This window comes from Daucus carota, chromosome 3 (genome assembly GCF_001625215.2).
Source record: "Daucus carota subsp. sativus chromosome 3, DH1 v3.0, whole genome shotgun sequence".
NCBI lineage: Eukaryota > Viridiplantae > Streptophyta > Magnoliopsida > Apiales > Apiaceae > Daucus > Daucus carota.
In genome coordinates, this window is record NC_030383.2 from 293,084 (window position 1) to 315,401 (window position 22,318).

A 22,318-nucleotide genomic window follows, 5' to 3' on the forward strand; every position below is an offset into this window, starting at 1 on the left:
CCTAGTATTAGATTATTCTTCTATATATCTTATTGAAAATAAAATTTTATAATATAAAATTCAACGACATATACTATATATTTTATCTACTATTTTTAGTTTGAATAAATATAATCCTATTTTCCTTAGGATTACTAAATAAGAAAAGAATTGTATCATCTTTAGAATTCAATAAGAAAAGAATTGTATCAATTTTAGAATTCTTAAACCTGATTTTTTGAATTATAATTGTATTTTCTATCCGAAATTTAAGAAAAATTAGAAGAGTGAATCGAACAATTCTAGAGACGCCCGCATCCTCCTTTATATATATATATTGATGATTTATTTAATGTACTTTTACCAGACTTAGTTATTTTATATTTTAAAAATTTTAAGTATATATTTTGTTATTTATAATTTCACTTTAACAACATATTTGTCGTACATGAAATATTTTTATACTATCATTATCTTTTTCAATAGTATTTATTATTTTTAAATTAAGATATTAAATATTTTTACTTTTTAACTTTTTTTACCAAAACAAGTTTTACCCTAAATATTGATAAGTTAACAATCTCAGAGCAAATAATATTAGTATTTTTATATTTTAATAGTATAAATATATTTTATTTACCACAAATTTGTTATTCGGATTCTAAGACATATGTTTAAAAAGATTCTTAATATAAAATAAACAAATTTCATAATATATAAAATTTCAAAAATTTATTTTGTTATTCATATATTATTCTTAACGAAAAATATATGTTGAATAAAATATGTCTATACTATTATGTATGTGTATAAAAATTTTAAAATATAAAATAACTAAGTCGGGTACAAAAGTATAGTAATAAAAGGAAGAAAATGTCAAATTACAAAGATAAGATTATATATATAATTAATATATTGGATAATAAAAGTAAAAAAGAAATATATTAAATATATGATACAAATATATTTCTTTATATAAAAAGGTTGTTGGGGAGATGATTAAATATATAACTTATGTGTATAAAAAATATAGTTGTGGACTTTAAGACTAAAAACTAAAGTTGAAAAAACAAGCAGAGTACAAAATTAAAAACAACTAGAGTATAAAGTAAAAAAAAAAAAGATCAGAGTACAAAGCAAGGATTATAAAGCTAAACAAGAAAATGGCAGAGTACCTGATGATAGTGGAATCCACGTCTGTAAACAAAAAATGACAGAGAACAAATAATAGTGGAATCCACGTCATTCTGTGCATATTTCTGTATCAGTTTCTGTGGACCTAGCATTACTCTTATCTATTTAATATTAAAAAACGTCAAATATATTGCGGAGATGTGCAAGTTTGAAGAATTTGCAGACTCAGCAAGTCAATGATGACGTTGGGTCTTTTGAAAATGTCAAAAATAATACGGAAGTCTTCCGCCGAGGTATATTGGGTCATTGGTGGGCGTACAATGTACGATTTTAGAAAAATATTAAAAACAACAATTCACAATTATAATTCAGTAAACCTGTGAGTGATTTTTTTAAGTCATTTAAAACCAACAATTGAAGACTGAAACCAATAATTCAAATTCTTACTCGACTATATTTGGACTATATTTAAATAATACCATATTATTTATAATTAACGATAATTGGACCAAACTGGAGCGATATTGTATGAGCCATAATTTAATTAAGAATGTCATTTTCAATTTGACTAGATGATCATTCAGTAATTTAAATATTAACTAAGTGTATTATTGTGACAGTTGTGTCAAATCTCCTCGGACTGAAAATAAGCACATCTGACCCCAGGGCCCAGAGCCCCAGATATTATTTTATAAATTTATTTAATATTCGAAAATTGATAATATTATTTTATAAATTTATTTAATATTCGAAAATATTAATAAACTTTAGTAAATCACTAAGTGTGATTGAGGTATTACAAATATGAGATTATATACCAAAACATTCATAATTTTTTTTATTTAAAATATGTATTTTAATTAATCATTTAGAATATTTTGCTTCAGTCGAGATATATAAATTCAATCAATGAAAAATTGAAATTTGGGATAAAACGAGAATCTCATCCTAATTAATTATTTTTAGTTTTGGTATTATTAGAGCAAATCCAATACAAGATGCAAAATATCAGTTTTGTTTACTATTTATTTTTAATTAAAACAAAAATAATAATTATATAATAAATAATAAATAAATTTTATAAAATCTAAATATATTATCATAAATAGTAGAAGCTTTTACTTGGTTATGGTAGTATTCAAAAATAATTTGTCAAACTCTATAAATAATATTTTTACTCTTTGAACTAAAATTTGGAGGTACTTGATTGATATTTATTTCGATTTTAATGAATGAAATGATCCTCAGTGAGTGAAGTGATACATCACCTACACTTCAATGACCACTTTGATATTTATCTTCATTTTTTTCAATTTTAGGACACCAAAAATTAACGATTTTACTTGGCATTCCTTCCACGTTAATAAAGAGCCAACAAGAGTGTAATGTCATGACACCTTTTAACATTATCATTCTTATTAGAGTTGCTCTAAGGCGATATAATAAGATTGGGACTATCATTAATAACTATTTAAAATGAGATGGAGATAAAATTTGGGAAGAAATAAGTAACCGGATTTTAATAATATAGAATAACTTGTTGGATGTGTTTATTATGAAAATATATTTTAATTGTGTATTACTGGTGAAATAATAATATATTTAAATTATTATCGAAACGAAATAAAAAGGTGAGAGGAGAGATATATTAAAATAGAGAAAATATAATATTCTTTTATAAACAAAACTGGATTAGGACATGCATAATAGTGTAAGCATTCATTGGGTGTCCATCGTTTTAAAATACCACTAAAACATGGAACCATTTATCTTTTTCATATATCTTAAATTTGAAAATGTTGTGGTTCAGCGGGTTAAAAAGGGAACTTGTATTTTCTTGATCACACGTTCGACTTCTAAAGTGCGATTTATCTGGTTCGGTTTCTACATAAAAAAAATAAAAATTGCTAAGTACTCAAAAAATTGTCTCAATATTTTTTTTCAAATTTCACATTTCTATAAACTATTCAATTGGGAGGTGTATCCAGGTGAGATTTTAATAAATTGTTGTAATCTATGAATTTTAATAGATTCTATCTGATTTTGATTTTATATGGATTTTTGATAAATGTCGCAAAGTTGATATAGATTTTGTGGGAACAATGTTTCAAAAATCAAATGAATTTTGGTTGGATTTCAAAAAACTTAAAATACATCGAACAAACCAATAAAGTCCATCATTTCATGAAGTCTGAAAAAATCCATCTGCATTGAATTCCTTCAAATTTTAATGGATTTTAAATAATCTCAACCATCATATTTTTAAACATAATTTAAATTTCTAATTGAATATTACCAAATTTTGTAGCATAATTTAAAATCTCAATTAAAAAACTCAAAATTCTTATACATTTTTAAAATTTTGAATTGAATATTTTCAAATGAATTTTTTTTAAAAATCCTAATTACGCTTGCAATCAGTGTCATTTTGTTGCCATACCATTTGAGATGGACAACTAACAGTGGCGGAACCAGAGGGGGCTAGGGGATGGTAGAGCCCCCCTAACCTCGAAAAAACAGTGTATATTTTTTTCCAGCCCCCGCTGAATAATTCATGTCAATATAATTTAGAGTTCCAGCCCCCGCTGAATGATTCATGTCAATATAATTTAGAGTACTTAGAGCGAGTTCAAGAGATACCTTATAACATGTCATAAGTAATAATTTAGGACATTTGATAAAAAAAATGTTGATCCAAAAATGTCCTAGTGATGCCTTATATCATTAGGACAACCTCTTGAAACCTTATTTATCAGGCACCTCCCTCTCTTTATTTTATCCTATATATTATAATAAATTCTTATACATACTCTCTCTTTATTCTATCCTATATATTATAATAAATTCTTATACATACTCTCTTTCTCCCTCTGCTTTGGACTTGCTCTTAGACTAAGAGAGTCTGATTAACAAATACATTTAAACAGATACGCTTATAAGTTTACAACCATTATGCGGCGTAAAAAAATTGTTATTCTATAAGTCAACTTTTTTTTTCGACGGCGCTGCTTACTGTTGTATTTATGTTAATGCACTCTGAACAAGGCCTTTTAACCAATAAATACCTGCAACCTGGAGAGATGGTCATCTCTTTTTGATGAATGTGGTATCGAGGTTCAGTATTCAAATCTTAATCAGTCCTTTACAATCTCACTTACTTTCAAATTTGAGCCCCTTTAAATTTTATTCCTGGTTCCGTCACTGACAACTAATGGACCTGGTACTAAAATTTGCCCTTCTTCTTGCATTCTAATTGACCAATTCGTTAAAGTCATAGATTCAACGCAAGGCCAAATACAAAATTCATAATTAAAAAAAGAGTACAGATCGTGCTTCTCCACTAATCATGTTAGTATTCAATATTGACAGCCCGTCGCAGAATGTAAAGCGGTCTCTGCATTGTAGGCCTGAAGTACAGTTTGATTAGTTCTTCAAAATAAAATATTGCCATACACATTTACCCAACTCATGAAGATAATAAATTTTACTAGTATATCTTTTCATTTGATTTTCTTGTGCACCTTGTTCATACTAAGCTCTGGTGCAGGAGACATCATTTCTGCAGATCAGAGCTTTAAAAATGGAGACACCATTGTCTCAGCTGGAGGTGTGTTTGAGCTCGGTTATTTTAGTCTCCCAGGCTCCAAGAATCATCAGTACTTGAGCATACGCTACAACAAGGCCGGTGGCATTATCGTATGGATTGCCAATCGCGATACACCTCTTGCTAATGCGTCAGGCGCACTCACGTTGAGTAGCGAGGGGAGTCTGAAGCTTGTCAATGCCACAAACAGCTTGATATGGTCATCAAAGGCCACAAAATCTTTACAGAGTCCGGTGGCTCAGTTGTTAGACACGGGAAATCTTGTTATCAGATCGGTGAATGGCCCCGAGGGAGATTTTATCTGGCAGAGTTTTGATTATCCTGACAGTACTTTCCTGCCAGGAATGAAGCTAGGAAAGAACCTGGCAACTGGTCTGGATTGGTCCTACACATCTTGGAAAAGCAATGATGATCCTTCTCCCGGAACTTTTCAGAATAAGCTTGATATCAATGGTTATCCGCAACTAATCCTATGGAATGTTTCGGCCAGATTTATCCGCCTCGGTCCCTGGAATGGTTTTACATTCAGTGGTATTCCTACTTACGGTCCAAACAATTTATTTGTGAATGAGTTTCGGTTTGACGACCAAGAGATATATTATATGTTTAGACTTGTCAGCAATTCGGTGCTTATGAGGCTAGTTACGGAGCCTGATGGGCGAGTAATGCGTTATACATGGACTAACGACACTAATAAATGGGATCCATCTATATTTCTCCAGGCAGTTTACTGTGACAATTATGCACGCTGCGGGGCGTTTGGTAGCTGTAATGTCAACTTTCTTTGTAGGTGTTTAGATCGTTTTCAGCCCAAAAACGCTGTTGCCTGGAAGAGTTTAAACTTTTCAGAGGGGTGTGTTCCAGAGACACCATTGAATTGTAGTGATAAGGCTGATTTTGTAAGACTGTCAAATAAGAAATTGCCAGATACACAGAGCTCAACCTATAATTTCAGCATGAGCCTAGAGGACTGTAGGAACAAGTGCCTGCAAAACTGCTCTTGTACAGCATATGCAAATACGCTAATTGCTGGAAATGGCAGCGGATGCTTGCTCTGGTTTGGGGGTCTTCTTGATATCAGAGATCAGGAACAGAGTGGCCAAGATTTTTATGTAAGAGTTGCCGCCTCCGGCTCAGGTAAAATACATATTCACCTATAGGCTATAACTAGTACCTTATGCAGTTATACTTCCATTTCACGAATTTGAAAAAAAAAATTGTTTGATAAAAATATCCGCTTAGATTAATTCTAATGAAGTTAATGTCATTCCTGGCTATTTAGACTCAGGTAGTAACTCAAGAGCAAATAGTCGTTCCAGATCAAGGCGGATTGTCCTGATTGTACTTCTACCCATCTTATCATTTCTAATAGTCGTATTTGGCTTCTACATGTGGTATGTACGCAACTACATGAAGAAAAATGAAGAAGGTAGATTATTAGATATCTTTATTCCCTCTGTAGCAATTACTCTGTCGATTATTTAGGTGTCTTAGTAGGATTAAGGGTGCTAAGCGACAATGTGTTACAGGAGAAACGACAGAGCAGGAGAACGACAATGGAAGGGAAGATTTACCAGTGTTTGACAGCAGAACTATTGCTAATGCCACTAACAACTTCTCTAACAGAAATAAAGTCGGGGAAGGTGGTTTTGGGCCTGTCTATAAGGTAATTATATTATTTCAACTTAGAGTAAATGTTTTCTACGGGATCAAATTTACGTAATTTCTAGACTTGTCCATCTGAGCAGATATGAATCATGAAATTTTAACAGTTAAGAAAAAGATGCCTCTTCCTTGTAAATTTGTAAGAGGTGCACACATTTGATTGTCATGATCAGGTTATGACTCTCTTCAAGTCTAATTGTAAAACTATATCCACTGCATTTCGTAGATGGTGCTCACAATATATTATTTTCCTATATCAGTTCTTGATTATTTTTTTTCTTAATGAAGTTATCTCGAATACAATCACAATCAACAAATTAAGGGGGGAAATTAAATATGTAAATAAGCACCGCGAGTAGAAAGTGTCGCCTAATTACCAGGAAATGCAGGGTATTCTGGACGATGGGCAGGAAATAGCTGTAAAGCGGCGTTCAAAATGTTCGACACAAGGAGTAGAAGAGTTCGGAAATGAAGTATCATGCATTGCAAAGCTTCAACACCGGAACCTGGTTAGGCTTCTTGGTTGGTCCACCACTGAGGAAGGAGAAAGGATGTTAGTCTATGAATATATGCCCAACAAAAGCTTAGATAAGTTCATCTTCGGAGGTACAGTTCTATCCATATTACTTTACTCTTTTTACTTCAAGTAAAGGATGATCTGGAGATATTAAATACATAATTTGAATGGCTTGTTAAATTTGGCAGATATTACAGAGAGAGCTTCACTAGATTGGCCAAAGCGCTACAACATTATAAATGGGATTGCTAAGGGGCTACTTTACCTTCATGAAGACTCCAGATTAAGGGTCATTCATAGAGATCTTAAAGCTAGCAACATTCTCCTTGATTATAATATGAATCCGAAAATCTCAGATTTTGGTATGGCTAGAAGTTTTGGGGACAGTGAAACGGAATCAAACACAGGAAGGGTGGTCGGAACATAGTAAGAATCTCCACAGCAGTGCTCATTTCTGTTTGCTTTTCTGTATTCTCAATAGTCAGATCATTATTTGATTCAATTTGCAGCGGTTACATGTCTCCTGAGTATGCAATTGAGGGAGCATTTTCTGTTAAATCTGATGTTTATAGCTTCGGTGTGCTGCTGATAGAGATCGTGACTGGTAAGAAATGCAGATTCTTCAGCCATCCGGACCACAACCTTAATCTTATAGGTCATGTAAGTACAAATCCGACACTTATCTCCACCCATCTTTTTGCAAATGACTAGTTTGATTTAAAACATGTGCTTGTCTAGGCATGGAGGAGTTACAAGGAAGACAGGCTTTTGGAACTGATTGATGAATCAATCCTGGAGTCAAGTGTCCAATCTGAAGTGTTTCGTATAATTGTAATAGGACTACTATGCGTTCAGCAATATCCAGAAGACAGACCCACCATGTCATCTGTACTGATGATGTTGACTAGTAAAGCTTCACTTCCTCAGCCGAAACAACCTGGTTTTTTCACCGAAAGAAGGTTGGATGAAACGGATTTTTCAGGGAGCATGCCTTATTCATCCACAGCCAACCAAAGTATTACAATTGTTAGACCTCGATAGTATTCCCATTTTTTTATTGGATCGGATGATGCGATGATGTAATGAAACAAGCTTAAGAATTTTCATTATTTGACGCAATCACACTGTATAGGGTTTCAATGACTCTTGTTTAAACCACGTGGATCCCATATCATGTACACAATTCCTGAAATAATGGTACAGTATGTCGGAGTCTTTATATCTGCCTCTTGAGCAGTTGTAGGAATACAATCTGGAAATTGAAATATTCTATCTGTTTTTAAACTTGTGTCTTTGTTAAGATGAGATGGGACATGATCACTTGTTCAATCTATCACCTTAATATATCTCAAAAAATATACAAGAAGACCTCACGATATCAACTTGCACCGATTGTTGCCAAGTCCAAATTGGAGTGAAGCCTGCAAATTCAGCGCCTTAAAACAGAGATGCAGCAAGTCAGTAACCTCAGTCCGGGTGATTGCTCAACTATTAAACACTCAAATAAATAAGATCATGGGTCTTGTGATGAACAAGGAGTTGACCTGTCCTACACTTGCATTTCGCACACCAACTTTAAAATAAATACTGACGCGTATAACTTTTAAACTCCCCACAAGTATATTATTGCTATAGAATTTTAACGAAAATTGTTAATTCGGTGCATATCCGATTTGATCAGGGTTAGCAATTTGTTTATTTTAAAAGAACATTGAAAAAGCTTTGGGCCATGTTTGGAAATTAGCGGTTAGCTGTTAGCGGATCGAATTAGCTGTTTTGACTAACTGATTGAATTAGCTGTTTTGACTAGCGGATTGAATTAGCTGTTTCTCGTAAAAGTGTTTGATATATAGCTGATTGATTAGTTTTTTCTGACACAAACCAAAACCGCTAATCCAAAAAGCTCCTCAAAGTAGCTTTTTCAAAATTAGCTTTTTGTATCCAAACCTATTTCAATCCGTTAACTACCAAACACTAATGGCTTATTTTAGTGGTCAAACCTATAAAACACCTCAAACCTCTAATTTTGTCTCAAACCTCTAACTTCCAAACAGGCATTGGTCTTATTTCTTGAAAGAATGGCTTGTCAAGCTCGATTGTTTAATTTCAAAGAGTCTACATCCGATCATTGTCCAATTCTTCTGGATCATAGGCATCGTGCTCCTGACGTGTCTGACATTCTGGGATGGCCCAACTAGTAGGCCCATTCCGGAGCCCATCACAGATCGCCACTTGTTGGGCCAAAATTGAAAATACTACCGCAATGCCCTTACCCCCTCCTAAACCTATGCAAGACAAAACTTGTGTTGGGGAAGGTATTTGACAGAAAACGAAGCAATGCAGTGGAGTGTGGAGTGAAGATTGATCAAAAACTTTCAACAGCACGCTCAGTAGTGCAAAATGCCTCTCAAAAGTTTCAAGAGGAGACGTGATTATGATGGCGTGCAATGTTATAAACAACTGAAACAAAAATTGTAAGTAATTTTATGCTATGGCTAGTACTTGTAAACATAAAAATCAGATTCTTAATTTAGGGTTTAGCGTTGATTAAGAATTTAAGATAATGGTTTGGCAGATGTAATTTCTAGGTGGGCTAAATTAATCATACAAATGTAGTTGTAATCCTGAAGAACAAGTACAACCTATTTCATTGAAATTTTTCCTGTCCACCAACCAAAGTGTGTTCATCCTCGGTGGACTTGCAACAGATAATATTATCATCTCCTTTGAGCTTCTTATGTATCTGGAATGCAATCAAACTAAACACTGAATTAGATACGAGTAAGGAACACAATCAAGTGTGCCATTATGTAGCACACGGGTTTTGTACAGAGGTAGATTATATTATATCAGTGCTGCTTGCCTGCTGTTATATGCAAGCTAGTGTGCAGGAACCATGCCTATTGTACCTTCTAAAGGGCTTAGACAGGATGATCTGATTTCATCCTACCTCTTCATTGTTTGTGCAGAGGGCCTTTCATTAAATATAACAAAGAACGAGGCTAAGGGCTGGCTTCACAAGGAGCTAGGGAGGGATGCTCTAAAGCCGATTTTTATCAAACAATAGGTATATTACAATCCACAGGTCAAGTCAACGTACCTTGGATAAATTTTCTCTCAAAAGATCTCTACCTTGGATAAATTTTTTAATAACAAGTTGGGTTGGTAACGGTAAGTATTCATATCCCACGCGTATATTATAAGAGTAGATGCGTTCTATTCTGTTTAACATTCTTAACCTTGTGGGCCTGCGGCATTGAAATTCTGGGGTTTCTTTCACACCTAGAGATAATGGAATTGAACTGCTCATTGGTTACCAGAAGTTCTAATTCTGCTGGCGCCTTTTTTCACCTTGATGCTGATATTATACCACTTTTTTGTAGTGTGTTTCTACAGATAATTTGAAATTTACACTGGAGAAAAATCAACTTGATAGTTATGTTTGATAAATGAAGGAAAATCAACTTTGTTAAATGATTATATATATATTCAACACTAGGAATTTCAACAACAGAAATTTCAACAAGGTTAGGTCCTTTCAACTTTCCAATTATATGTTTATCTATTTCATTTGCTTTTTCATCATATTTAAGCAACTAGTTTATAAAGTTACAGTTAAACAACATAAAATAGGTCAGAGCTACTCTTACTCTTGAGAACATAATGCCATACATATCCACCAAACTCGAAAGCATGAGTAAGATGACAAAATGCTTCACTTGAAGCATAAGTAGCATGAATGAGATCATGACAAAGTGCTTCTTTTTAATTATGTCCTCCTTTTTTGTTGTAAACATCAGAGCACGAGACATACTTTCTGCAAATCAGATCATCGAAAATACAGAAACCATTGTTTCAGCTAGCGGTGAGTTTGAACTTGGTTTTTTTAGTCCGGGAAGCTCAAAGAATCTGTACCTGAGCATACGATACAAGAAGGCTGGTGGAATAATCGTATGGGTGGCCAATACAGAAACTCCCCTCACTGATGCATCAGGCACGCTAGCATTTAGTAGCAAGGGCACTCTAGAAATTATCAATGGCACAAACAGCACAATATGGTCGTCAAACTCGTCAAAATCTCTAATAAATCCCGTGGCACAGCTTTTAGACACAGGAAATCTTGTTATCAGAACAGAAAATGACCATGATCTTGGTCATTTTTTTTGGCAAAGTTTTGATTTTCCTGGCAATACTTTCCTACCAGGCATGAAGCTCGGAAAGAATTTGGCAACTGGCCTAGATTGGTCCTACAATTCTTGGAAAAGCAATGATGATCCTTCTCATGGCAATTTCCAGATAAAGCTTGGTATCAGTGGTTACCCACAACTAATCCTATGGAATGGTTCAGATAAATATATCCGTCTTGGTCCCTGGAATGGTGTTACATGGAGTGCAATTCCTAATTCAGGTCCAAATAATATTTTTTTTGATAAATTTATCTTTCAAGAGGAAGAGATTTATTATGAGTATGAACCTATATATGATTCAATGCTTATAAGGATCGCCCTAGAGCCTGATGGGCGAATTATACGTTACTCATGGACCAATCAGGGTAATAAATGGGAGCCAACTATATTTCTTCAGGCAGATTATTGTGATGAATATGCACGCTGTGGAGCATTTGGTAGCTGTAATGTTAACTCTCTTTGTAGATGTTTAGATGGATTTCAGCCCCATAATGTTGAGGTCTGGCATAGCTTAAACTTTTCAGATGGCTGCATTCCAAAGACACAATTGAACTGTAGTAACAGGGATGATTTTGTTCTTCAGTTAAAGACAAAATTGCCAGATACAAAAGGCTCATCATATAACTTTAATATGAACCTTGAGGAGTGTAAGAAGAAGTGCCAGGAGAACTGCTCTTGTATTGCATATGCAAATACAAACATCACGGGAACAGGAAGTGGATGCTTGCTTTGGTTCGGTGACCTTTATGATATCAGAGATCAAGAACAGAGTTTGCATGATTTTTATGTGCGAGTTGTTGCCTCAGGTTCAGGTAAAAGAGATAAATACATCGACCTATAGTTAGTGCCTTGTAATTGCATATTATCAACATAAAAGTAGGAAAATGTAAATTTGCGATTAGATTGATTTTCAAGAAGTTAATCTTATATATGGCTGCTATTCAGGTTCCACTACTAGTTCCAGCACAAGGCGAATTATCTTGGTTGTACTTTTTCCCCTCATATCGATTTCAACAGTCGTGCTAGGCTTCTACCTGCGGCATCTATGCAAGACCAGGAAGAAGAGAAAAACAGAAGGTAATTGTTATTATATCATTAGATTATCTCAGTGCCCTCCGTGGAATATAAATATGTGCAAATTATTTTAGGTGTCTTCATAGGATCAAGGGTGCGAAGTGGCAATACTTGCCAGCAATAGGCTTGTGCCTAATTTTCACCTGTATCTATGTGTCTTACTACTTTATAGGAGAACTGATAGAGCATGAAACCGACAATGGGAAAGAAGATTTACAGATGTTCATCTTCAGAACTATTGCCAATGCCACCACCAACTTTTGTGACAGTAATAAACTTGGGGAAGGTGGCTTTGGACCTGTCTACAAGGTAACCACATTTCTTTAACTTCAAGCACCGGTTTTTCTTAGAACCGTATTTTTATGATTAAACTTCACTGAATTTATCATCAGCACAATCACAATATAAATTTAGGCAAAGCAGATGAACAAATGTACTGTATTAAGAAAGTGTCGTCTTCAAAATCACAACTTGCAGGGTGTTCTGGAAGACGGGCAGGAAATTGCTGTAAAGAGGCATTCAACAAATTCGACACAAGGAGTAGAAGAGTTCAGAAATGAGGTATCATGCATTGCGAAGCTTCAACACAGAAATCTGGTTAGGCTTCTTGGTTGGTCTACCACTGTGGAAGGAGAAAGGATGTTAGTATAAGAATATATGCCAAACAAAAGCTTAGATTACTTCATCTTTGGAGGTACAGTTAAATCCATTATTCACAAGTTTAATTAGTTTACTCTTTTTACTTCTATACAAGGATGATCTTAATACAACTAACATGAATGACTTGTCAAACTTGGCAGATATTAAGCTTAGAAAATCACTAGATTGGCCTAAGCGTTACAACATTATAAACGGGATTGCTAAGGGGATGCTTTACCTTCATGAAGACTCCAGATTAAGGGTCATTCATAGAGATCTTAAAGCTAGCAACATCCTCCTTGATTATAACATGAATCCAAAAATCTCAGATTTTGGTATTGCTAGAAGTTTTGGAGATGGTGAAACTGAATCAAACACGGCAAGGGTGGTCGGAACATAGTAAGAGTTTCTGCAGCAATGCTGATCTGTATATCCTCTTCTGTTTTTTCAACAGTACAATCATTTTTTTTATTCAATTTGCAGTGGCTACATGTCTCCTGAGTATGCCCTTGAGGGAGCATTTTCTGTTAAATCGGATGTTTATAGCTTTGGTGTACTGCTGATAGAGCTCGTGACTGGTATAAAATGCAGATTCTTTAACCATTCAGAACACAGCCTTAATCTTATGGGTCATGTAAGTACAAATCTGCATGAGATAAATTACTAATTTACATCTAATCTATAAAATTAAATATAAGTCATGAGTGATCTTGTTAGATTCGTATTCACGGGTACTTTAATACGGTGAAGTTTTTATATTTATTGCTAATAATGAAAGATATTAACGATCAAAAGTGTGTGTTGGCAAACGTGAAAAACACAAACAAGAAAAGTATTTAGAGACGGAGGGAGTACAATAAATGCTTACTAACATAGCTACATCTACTTGTCCAGGCATGGCAGAGTTATAAAGAAGATAGGCTTCTAGAACTGATTGATGTATCAATCCTGGAGTCCAGTGACCAGTATCAAGTGTTTCGAGTTGTTTTAATAGGATTACTATGCGTCCAGCAATATCCAGAAGACAGACCGAACATGTCATCTGTACTCGTGATGTTAACTAGTAAAGTTTCCCTGCCTCAACCAAAACAACCTGGTTTTTTCACCGAAAGAAAATTAGATGAAGCATATCCTTCGTCAAGTAAGCATGAAGCAGATTCTTCATCTTTGTATAACCAAACTGTTACGATTGTTACACCGCGATAATATTATCATTCCTTCATTTCTGGAAACTTGTTATTAACAGTAACCATATAATGATGCCTGTAAATACTAAAATGAAGCAATTATTTTCGTTGTAAATTTGAACATGGGCTACCGTGTGGCAGTTCTGGTCTTCGACCTCTCCGTAAAATATTGGCTGCAGACAAATTCTGAACCATAAATCTATTATATATATAATGCTGCAACACAGACTTTTGTGAGCCAATTAAATGGTGTGATATTACTGATTTACCCCTTCTTTTTTATATAGATTTACCCCTTATTTCTAATTGATCTTAGTCTTATTTGCATATATCGCTGAACCCTTCCTCTTCCTCATCCCATTCAGCACAGACGAGAAGCATCAATGAAAGCAACATGTAATAACATATGAGCGTTATGATTATCTCTCTTCCCCAACTTTTCAAGAAAACTCTCTACTCAGGTTTCAGGCTGACCGATGCTGTCAAGATTCCGCCTCAGATCACTGTTCGGGCCATGTCATCAGATTCCGGGTAAGTCCAAATCTTGGTGATCGTGAGTTCTTGGTCATTTTCTTTGTTTTTTTCGTTATTTTTTAAAACTGATAATTTGATTTTTATTTAGTAAATGTATAAAGATTTGATTCTTATTAAGTAAATGAGAAAAGATTTATTCTTAATGTATTCTTGATGATTTGTGTTTGGTTAAGGTATTCTTCTCAAGTGAAATAGCTGTTCAAGAAGCTTGGTGTGCAACCACATGTTAATGCATTGGACCAATTAGGTATGTTATCGTGTGTGTGTGTGTGTGGAATTATGTATTAGGCTTATAATGCTACCATTGCCTGGTAACTTAAGTATGTATGCGGTTTCAATTGGTGTAACCAAAACGATCGGCTTCAATTACAAGTTGTTTTCAAGGCCAAGCTATATCTGTACTTTGTAGTTGTATTGATGATTTGACACTTTATCTTCGAAAAACGACTTATGTTTGTGTTTACGAAGCCTAACAATCAATAGTACTTGGGGGATTTTTCGACTATCAAGTTTTAACTGTTTTAAATTAAATTTTTCTGTTTGGCATATGTCTTTAGTATATGTAATTGTGACCTTCTGCTTAATAAAGACTTGCCTTGGGACATTGTCCTCCACGTCTCATGATATTCTATTTCTTCAACAAAAAAAAATTGATAGTTAAACACATCCACTGACCTGCCTTTTCTTTGGCAGGGTCACTTTAGTGCTTGTAATTTGGTTTGGATCCTTGCTTCAGTGGGGCCAGATACCTTATTTCATTGTGGTGCTCCATTTGTTTTTTTTTTTTTTGGGGGGGGGGGGGGTGTTATAAAATTGTGAACAAAATTTAAGGCCAAAGAAAGTATGTAAAAAGTACGAGTGATATTAAATGGGAGTGAAAAGTTTCTATAATGAGATTTGTGAAGATATTGAGTAATGCAGATGATGAATTTTTGCCTGCAGAATAGTACAAATTTAATTCCAGCCTGAATTACTTTCATTCAAGTTCCAACCAAATGGAGCATTAAGAATTCAGTTTTTAAAATTCAAGATAAATCAAGATCATGAAAGTGAAATTAAGGCAGGCAGAAAAATAAGGGCAGCTACCTTTTCGTCACATGTTGTATGGTCCTTGATTTTACTATTGCGCCTTGACCATCTCTAGAGTTAATATTTGCTATTCAAAGTTCAACAAAAAGTATTGATTCGCTATATATTATCATAAAGTCTATAATTTTTCTCTGTGGGTGTTAGGCATCAGATAATGATCACTAAAATAAATCTCTTTTTCCTGTACCAGGGGCTAAACACATTGGTGGTTGTTCAGGTACAATCTTTGATCCTGTAAATTCAGTGATTTTGTGTAAATCTGATCTGGAATAGTTGATCTTTAAACTTCTCTGCTATTTTGTTTATCAAACTTATAAGTTGATTGAGCCGAGGTAGCAGCTCCTACATACCTACTTTTGTCTCGGGATTGCCAAAACCCCAGGTGTTGGGAGGAGGGATTATCAGGATCATATTATATTCTAACAGTGAGTAGCACGGTTGTGTCTGTAAACGTGTCAATTTTGTGTCGGGATTGGATAAAATTGGATGCATAAGCATTAAATTGTATGAAGTCATGTCGGATTACATACTGATTAGCTGAGTGATGTCCTCTCCTTTCTGCATTTTATTGGTGTAATTGCTAAATGGCAGAATTTATCATATTTGGATTAACTAAGTGATATATTCTCTATGCAGTCTGATAAGTTGTTAACCAGATCCAACTAAGTTTATGTGACTCTTCTGAACTTGATTCTTTGTGTATATTATGGGTACATTTGAAGCAGAAAGTTTATATGTTGTATATATATGTGGAGGAGCTGCCTATGTATGTTTATTAATCAGAAGCTGCTCTTTTAGTTTCTATTTTTGACAAAAGGATTGATTGTTTGAAAGCCTTGTGCCTCGAGGACTATTTAAGTCAACTGTTGCTCTCGGCATCTGATTTCTAGCGATGTATGTTTCTTTTGGATTGAGTGAAAATCTTGAGATGGAGATTATGAAAACTTAAGGCAGTACAATATTAAGCTATAGATCTGTTTAATTTAGTCCGTAAGTTGAAAACATTAATCATGAAAATGCCCATAGCTAATTAGCAATAGTCATTTTCTGTATACGAACATTTAACTACGAGTTTTTCTTCTTTCTTTCCCTCAAAGCCTGTCATGAGTTACAAATTTATTGATCATTATTATCCACGTCTATTATGAAATAATTACGAAATAAATGAAAGTTAATCTGTATTTTAAATTTTCCAGGTTAAATATTGGGAATGGAAAATATGTTGATCTTCCAAAATGGCACTGATCAAAGTTTCGCTAACATTGCATCAACTACCTCGGAACTGTACGTGTATTCTATTCTTTATGTTACCTCATCGTGTTTCATCTAAAATTAAATGTGATTGGACTGCTTTTTTGTTATGGACATTATTACTCACTGTATATCATGTTTTATTTTTCTGTAACAATCTTTGTCAAGTAGATTAAGTTCAGATTTCATTCACATGGAAACAGAACAAGGATTGAGTAAGGAAGTCCTAGGAGTAGGCTTTTTAACATGTAACTAAATTATGGAAATTTGTAATTGTGTGTGTATAGATTAAAAACAAATTAAAGAATGCCATTCATTGTGGGGAGGCTGCAGAGTCACGTGTAGTGGAATAGAGAAATATAAAGATAGAATTTAATTATTACAAGTGTCTGACCTTTTTGGCTTCTCTAACTCAACATATTTGTTCTGAAAATTAGGATACTTGCATTGTATATGTAAAATTCCTTCACATTTCATCAGATAGATTTTTTGAGGGTAGTATAGCTAAGACAACTTGTAGGACATATTCATCAGTTAGCGAAATGGACATGAACTTGCTTCATGCAGTAAGGTAGGCAGAAGCCAATTTAGCAGTGGTTGGTGTTTCTATTTTGGCATCTCAGTTAAATTGTAAACAAGATTTATCATACTTGAACATCATAATGCTGTGGTAGAATCCACCGTGTGACCAAACTGACTCATGCCCCTGTTTGTGAAGATGAGCTTGATTGATATGGGTTTTTTCTTGTACACCATTTTGTTCATAACTATAGTTAAATGTTCATCTTCTGACCCGATTGTTCAGCAAGAACTAGACAAGGTGTTGAGTTTACCAGTCAAAGCTCTGGTGTTGAGTTTGCTCAGTTCTCAGGGTATGTTACAGTCATTTAGAAGTCAGGGAAAGCTTTATTTTGTCTTGTATGCTTGTGCGTGTTCAGGAGGATTGCACAAACTTTTGACCAAATCTATCCCCTTTTCCTGTGAGAGAATCAGGCTAGGAGACCCTCAGTCAAAAGTTTTTTCTTTTGATGTTAATTTCGGTGGTTACTTTGTAAAGATTGCATCCTGCTTCTTTAACAGTATTTTCTGAAGATGGGACTTGTATACTAGCTTGTGCTGACAAAATAAAAACCTTGAAAACCACTGTAGACAGGTTGAATTGACTACAACATGGGGAGGACAACTGGAGCTTGGTGCTCTAGCTCATGGACTTCGAAGGCATATCATTCCCTGGTATTGAGATGGTTACGGAAAACAGATATGATAATTGGACTGCTTCGTCTGGTTCGAGCATTATGTTGTCATACCATAGGCATGTATTTGGATTTGGCGAGCATTAAAACTCTGTTGTTCCAGTTTAATCTTAAAGGTATAGTACTAAATGTAGAAAGATGATTTGCTATATTTTGGTCTGCTCTCAGATGATACATTTTTGTTCTAAGATACAAACTAAAGTAAGCCCAAAACTATGGTTATCTTGAGCATCAGTTTAAGTTTAATCTTTTCTTCTGTTGTGATTTCTCAAATTAGCTTTGGACCGCATGCTCTTTTCTGGTTTTCCTTGCTTTTCCTCATCTTATTAGTTACAAATTTGCATTTGTATATTATGTCTAACTTCGTCTCCTGTTTATTTATGAAGGAATGGCCTGCAGAAACTTACCCGACGTGGGCACATAGTCCTGGTTATGTTGTGTCAAATGACATAGCAACAACAATCTGTAGAAGGCAGAAAAAAGGTCGCCTAAATATATTACATTATGCATGTTATTTGAATTCGTTTTCGACCTTATACTATTACCTCGCGCCCCTCCATTCTTCCAGACCTTTCCCTTAAACATGGTACCGGTGTTACTAAGTTATCAGGTCACAACTTACTCGTATGTATCTAGAACTGTGATAAACTTAATGATCTGCCAAGCAGATGTTCAGGCTAGAAGATGTTGCGAGGGGCATCTGGATTGCAGATATGAAGAAGCAAGGACTACGAGTTACATGTGTGAAGGAAGAAAGGATCATTAATGTGGTTTGCAAGGATGGTTACGTTATTGCACACTATCAACCACCAAGAGGGAGCTTCTTTCCCTATGGCAGAAACTTTAAGAATAAAACCAAGCTGCATGCTGCGGCAACTAACTCATTTATGTTAGAAGCAATTTGACGGGAAGAACAAAAAGGAAGAAATTGTGCAAGAAAATTGCAGAAGTTGTCTTGTGCGGTGCTGTATAGTAAAGTGTTACTGTATTATTGTGTATACGCTTTAGTGAATTAGGATTACATAATACTGTATAGTATGTCAAGAGGGACAAATCTAGCCTTGTATAGAACAGTTTACAATTGAGGTGATAATACACGATATCAGTTTTACACAACACAAAATTTAAAACGCAAAAAATATCTCATTTTTATTTTATTATGTCAAGAAGAACTGTGTCTAGAACATGCCCGTGCCTCGCACGGGCTATAAAGCTAGTTTTAAATAAAATTAAAAAATCCTCTCAATTCAGATCATCTTACCCGCTAACGTAAACAATCATGTAGTTGCTTGAACAAAGGTTTAGTCCTCTCCTGCAAATAATCAAAAGTCGCTTGATTATTTCATTTGCAATCGCAAAAAATTCTGAAAATATACTTTAATGCAATCTGTCAACTCTTGATAAATATTTTGCCGATCAGGTTACATACGGGGAAGTATTCGACGTAGTTTAATAAGAAATTGACTTGTTGGTTAAAAAACACTTGAAAGCATTATTGATTCAACATTCTGGATATTTTGAATTAATCTTATCAGCCACAAATCTGACATTTTTATCCACGAAGTTTATGTACATTAGTAGTTTAATAACCGCCTTACGACAACTGATAGCAACATCATTGATGTATCGATCTTGGAACCAAGTGACAAATCTCAAGTGCTTCGAGTTATTCATATAGGATTACCATGTTGGTCGAGATATTTAGAATAGACCGACCATTTCATCTGTACTTGTGATGCTGGCCAGCAAGTTTTTCTGCCTCGTCCAAGACAACCTGGGTTTAATTTTTCCAGAAGCATTGTTCTATGTCTTTCGACCAAACGGTTCAATTTGTTCTATGCGTGGTCGTTTGGTTAAACTTAAAATAAGTGTTTTTTGTTTAAATTAAAGAAGTGGAGAAGAATTAGAAGCAAATTGGGACTTATAAGTGGTTAAAGTGTTTGGTAAATAAGCAGAAGTCCTGAAACAAAAACTAGCATTTCTAGCTTTTATAGGTGCTTCTTGACTTTTTGCACAAACGGTACGAATAAGTGTTTCTAACTTAAAATCCAGAAATCGGGCTTTTAAGCCCTCCCCAAACACCCCCTAAGAATTCATTCAAGTTGTGCGTGCTCCACCAGATGGTCCTCCCAATAAAATTAATAATATTTCAAATTGATGATCTTAAAATTGTCAATTTAACTGAATAATCTTTAATCAAGTGTTCTACCAATTCAATTTTTCAAATCCGATTAATAATCATGTATTTTGTGAGACTAAAATGTTAAGTTAAATATATATTAAATAGGTTGCATATTTTTTATTAATGCTTTCATTAATCATTCTTCAGTATTTCCATTCGTTAAGTCCGATTTATAATTTTTAAAACCCACACTCATATTCTGGCAAAAAAAAAAACGGGAAAATAGATTTTTTTGCCACCCAACTTATTATTTGTTTAGAAACCTACCACTGAACTATAATTTTTTTCTTTTTTGCCACTAATGTTAGGTTCGGATTTTTTTTTGTCACTAACGTTAGGTTTGGATTTGATTATTAACACTATGTTATTTTTTTTAGAGTTAATTGCATTTGGCACCCCTTTGGTTTCAGCATGTTGCACATTTCACTTATTTTGGAATAAATACTATGCAGCCCCTTATTTCTAACCCGTAGACACTTTGCACCCTTTCCGTTATCTTCTGCCGTTACTGTTAACTTTTGTAGGGGCATTTTGGGAAATTTTATTATAATTAATTAAAATCAGATCTTTATTTAAATTTTCCGACCATCTAAACGATATTTTTCGGAAATCTATTTTTCGGTAGTCTGCAATATAATGGTGATCTGTGTCTATATCTTTATATGTAGTACTCCATATGTGTCCTAGGTAGTTTATCTTCGAGGACGAGAGTACAGATTTTTTTACTCAGAAAGGAAATCTCAAAATTAACTTATGGAACTATATTTATAAAAAGTGGGAACCTTAAAATACGTGACAAGTAGTGGTAAAGAACTATAAAGTCAAGTGATACTATACTTTTGTGGAGTCTTAAAATAATTTATAAAACTAAATTTTTTAGTTCTTAAAATGCCTGTTAAACTCTCGTACTTCAAGGTAAACTAGCTAGGGGACATATAGATGACTGTATATAATGTTATAGACACATATCATATCACCATAATATTGCAGAGACCACTATGTTTTTATAATGCTAAAAAAATAACATATTGTTAATAATCAAATCAAAACATAACGTTAGTGACAAAAAAAATCCAAAGTTTTTTTAAGGAAAAAAAAACCAACATTAAATTTTATTCAGAAAAAATAAAATAAAATAATTTTTGAAATTTTTTGGAGTTTCAAAATTCGTGTCCAACTCTCATCCTTCAAGGTAAACTAGGTAGGACACTACATATAAAGATATAGACACATATCAAATCGCCATTATATTGCAGACTAACACTATATTTTAATAATGCTAAAAAATAACATAGTGTTAATAATCAAATCCGAACCTAACGTTAGTGACAAAAAAAAGTCCGAACCTAACATTAGTGACAAAAAAGAAAAAAATTATAGTTCAGTGGTAGATTTCTAAACAAATAATAAGTTGGGTGGCAAAAAAATCTATTTTCCCAAAAAAAAACCCACTCATATCGGTTTTCTGGGACCTCTCCGCGTCTCTTGGTTTCTCGTTCTGATGGGCCTTTTGGGTGTGACTGGTGCACTACATAATATTGTGCATAAGCATGACGTTGATGATACCAAATGGGGGCACCAGTAATCTTATTTAAGTCATCTCAAGTCAAGGGATCACACCTGCTAACATAAACAATCCAGCAGGCCAGCACTTAGCGTGTGTTAACAACTTTAACTTTAACGTCTAGTCTTCACCCATGAGCCATGAGTAATATAAACTTCGCTTCATTATTGACCCTCGCTTAGCTTTAATCTGACTTGAAAACACGCTAATTAATGCCATGTTTGTTGGGAGGGTGATATTATGTTCATTACTGTATTTCATTACGTGTATCACTCTTACTTTGTCTTTTTTTTTTAATTAATAATCTTATATGCCTTACCTATAAATGAATATATTTTCTTACGAGAGTTGAATCTAAAATTCGGGACGATAAGATATAAATCCTTATTACTTGAGCTTCTGCATACATTTTTTTACTGGATCCTGAATGTAAGTGTTGTCCTTGTAGAATCAGATTTC

At 34.1% G+C, this 22,318-nt stretch overlaps 1 protein-coding gene across 1 annotated transcript; it reads left to right on the plus strand.

The window, feature by feature from the left end:
• Nucleotides 1-4,459: 4,459 nt before the first annotated feature.
• LOC108211884 (uncharacterized) lies at nt 4,460-19,249 on the plus strand. Its single transcript, XM_064090901.1, is given in 19 exon segments — nt 4,460-5,854; nt 6,000-6,146; nt 6,247-6,383; nt 6,772-6,988; nt 7,088-7,325; nt 7,409-7,559; nt 7,638-7,939; nt 10,625-11,898; nt 12,032-12,163; nt 12,333-12,469; nt 12,638-12,854; nt 12,961-13,198; nt 13,283-13,433; nt 13,694-14,517; nt 14,694-14,767; nt 15,800-15,826; nt 16,806-16,893; nt 18,010-18,229; nt 18,500-19,249. Coding segments are annotated over 14 exon segments (4,926 nt in total). The 5' UTR covers nt 4,460-4,581; the 3' UTR covers nt 14,006-14,517; nt 14,694-14,767; nt 15,800-15,826; nt 16,806-16,893; nt 18,010-18,229; nt 18,500-19,249.
• Nucleotides 19,250-22,318: the final 3,069 nt, after the last annotated feature.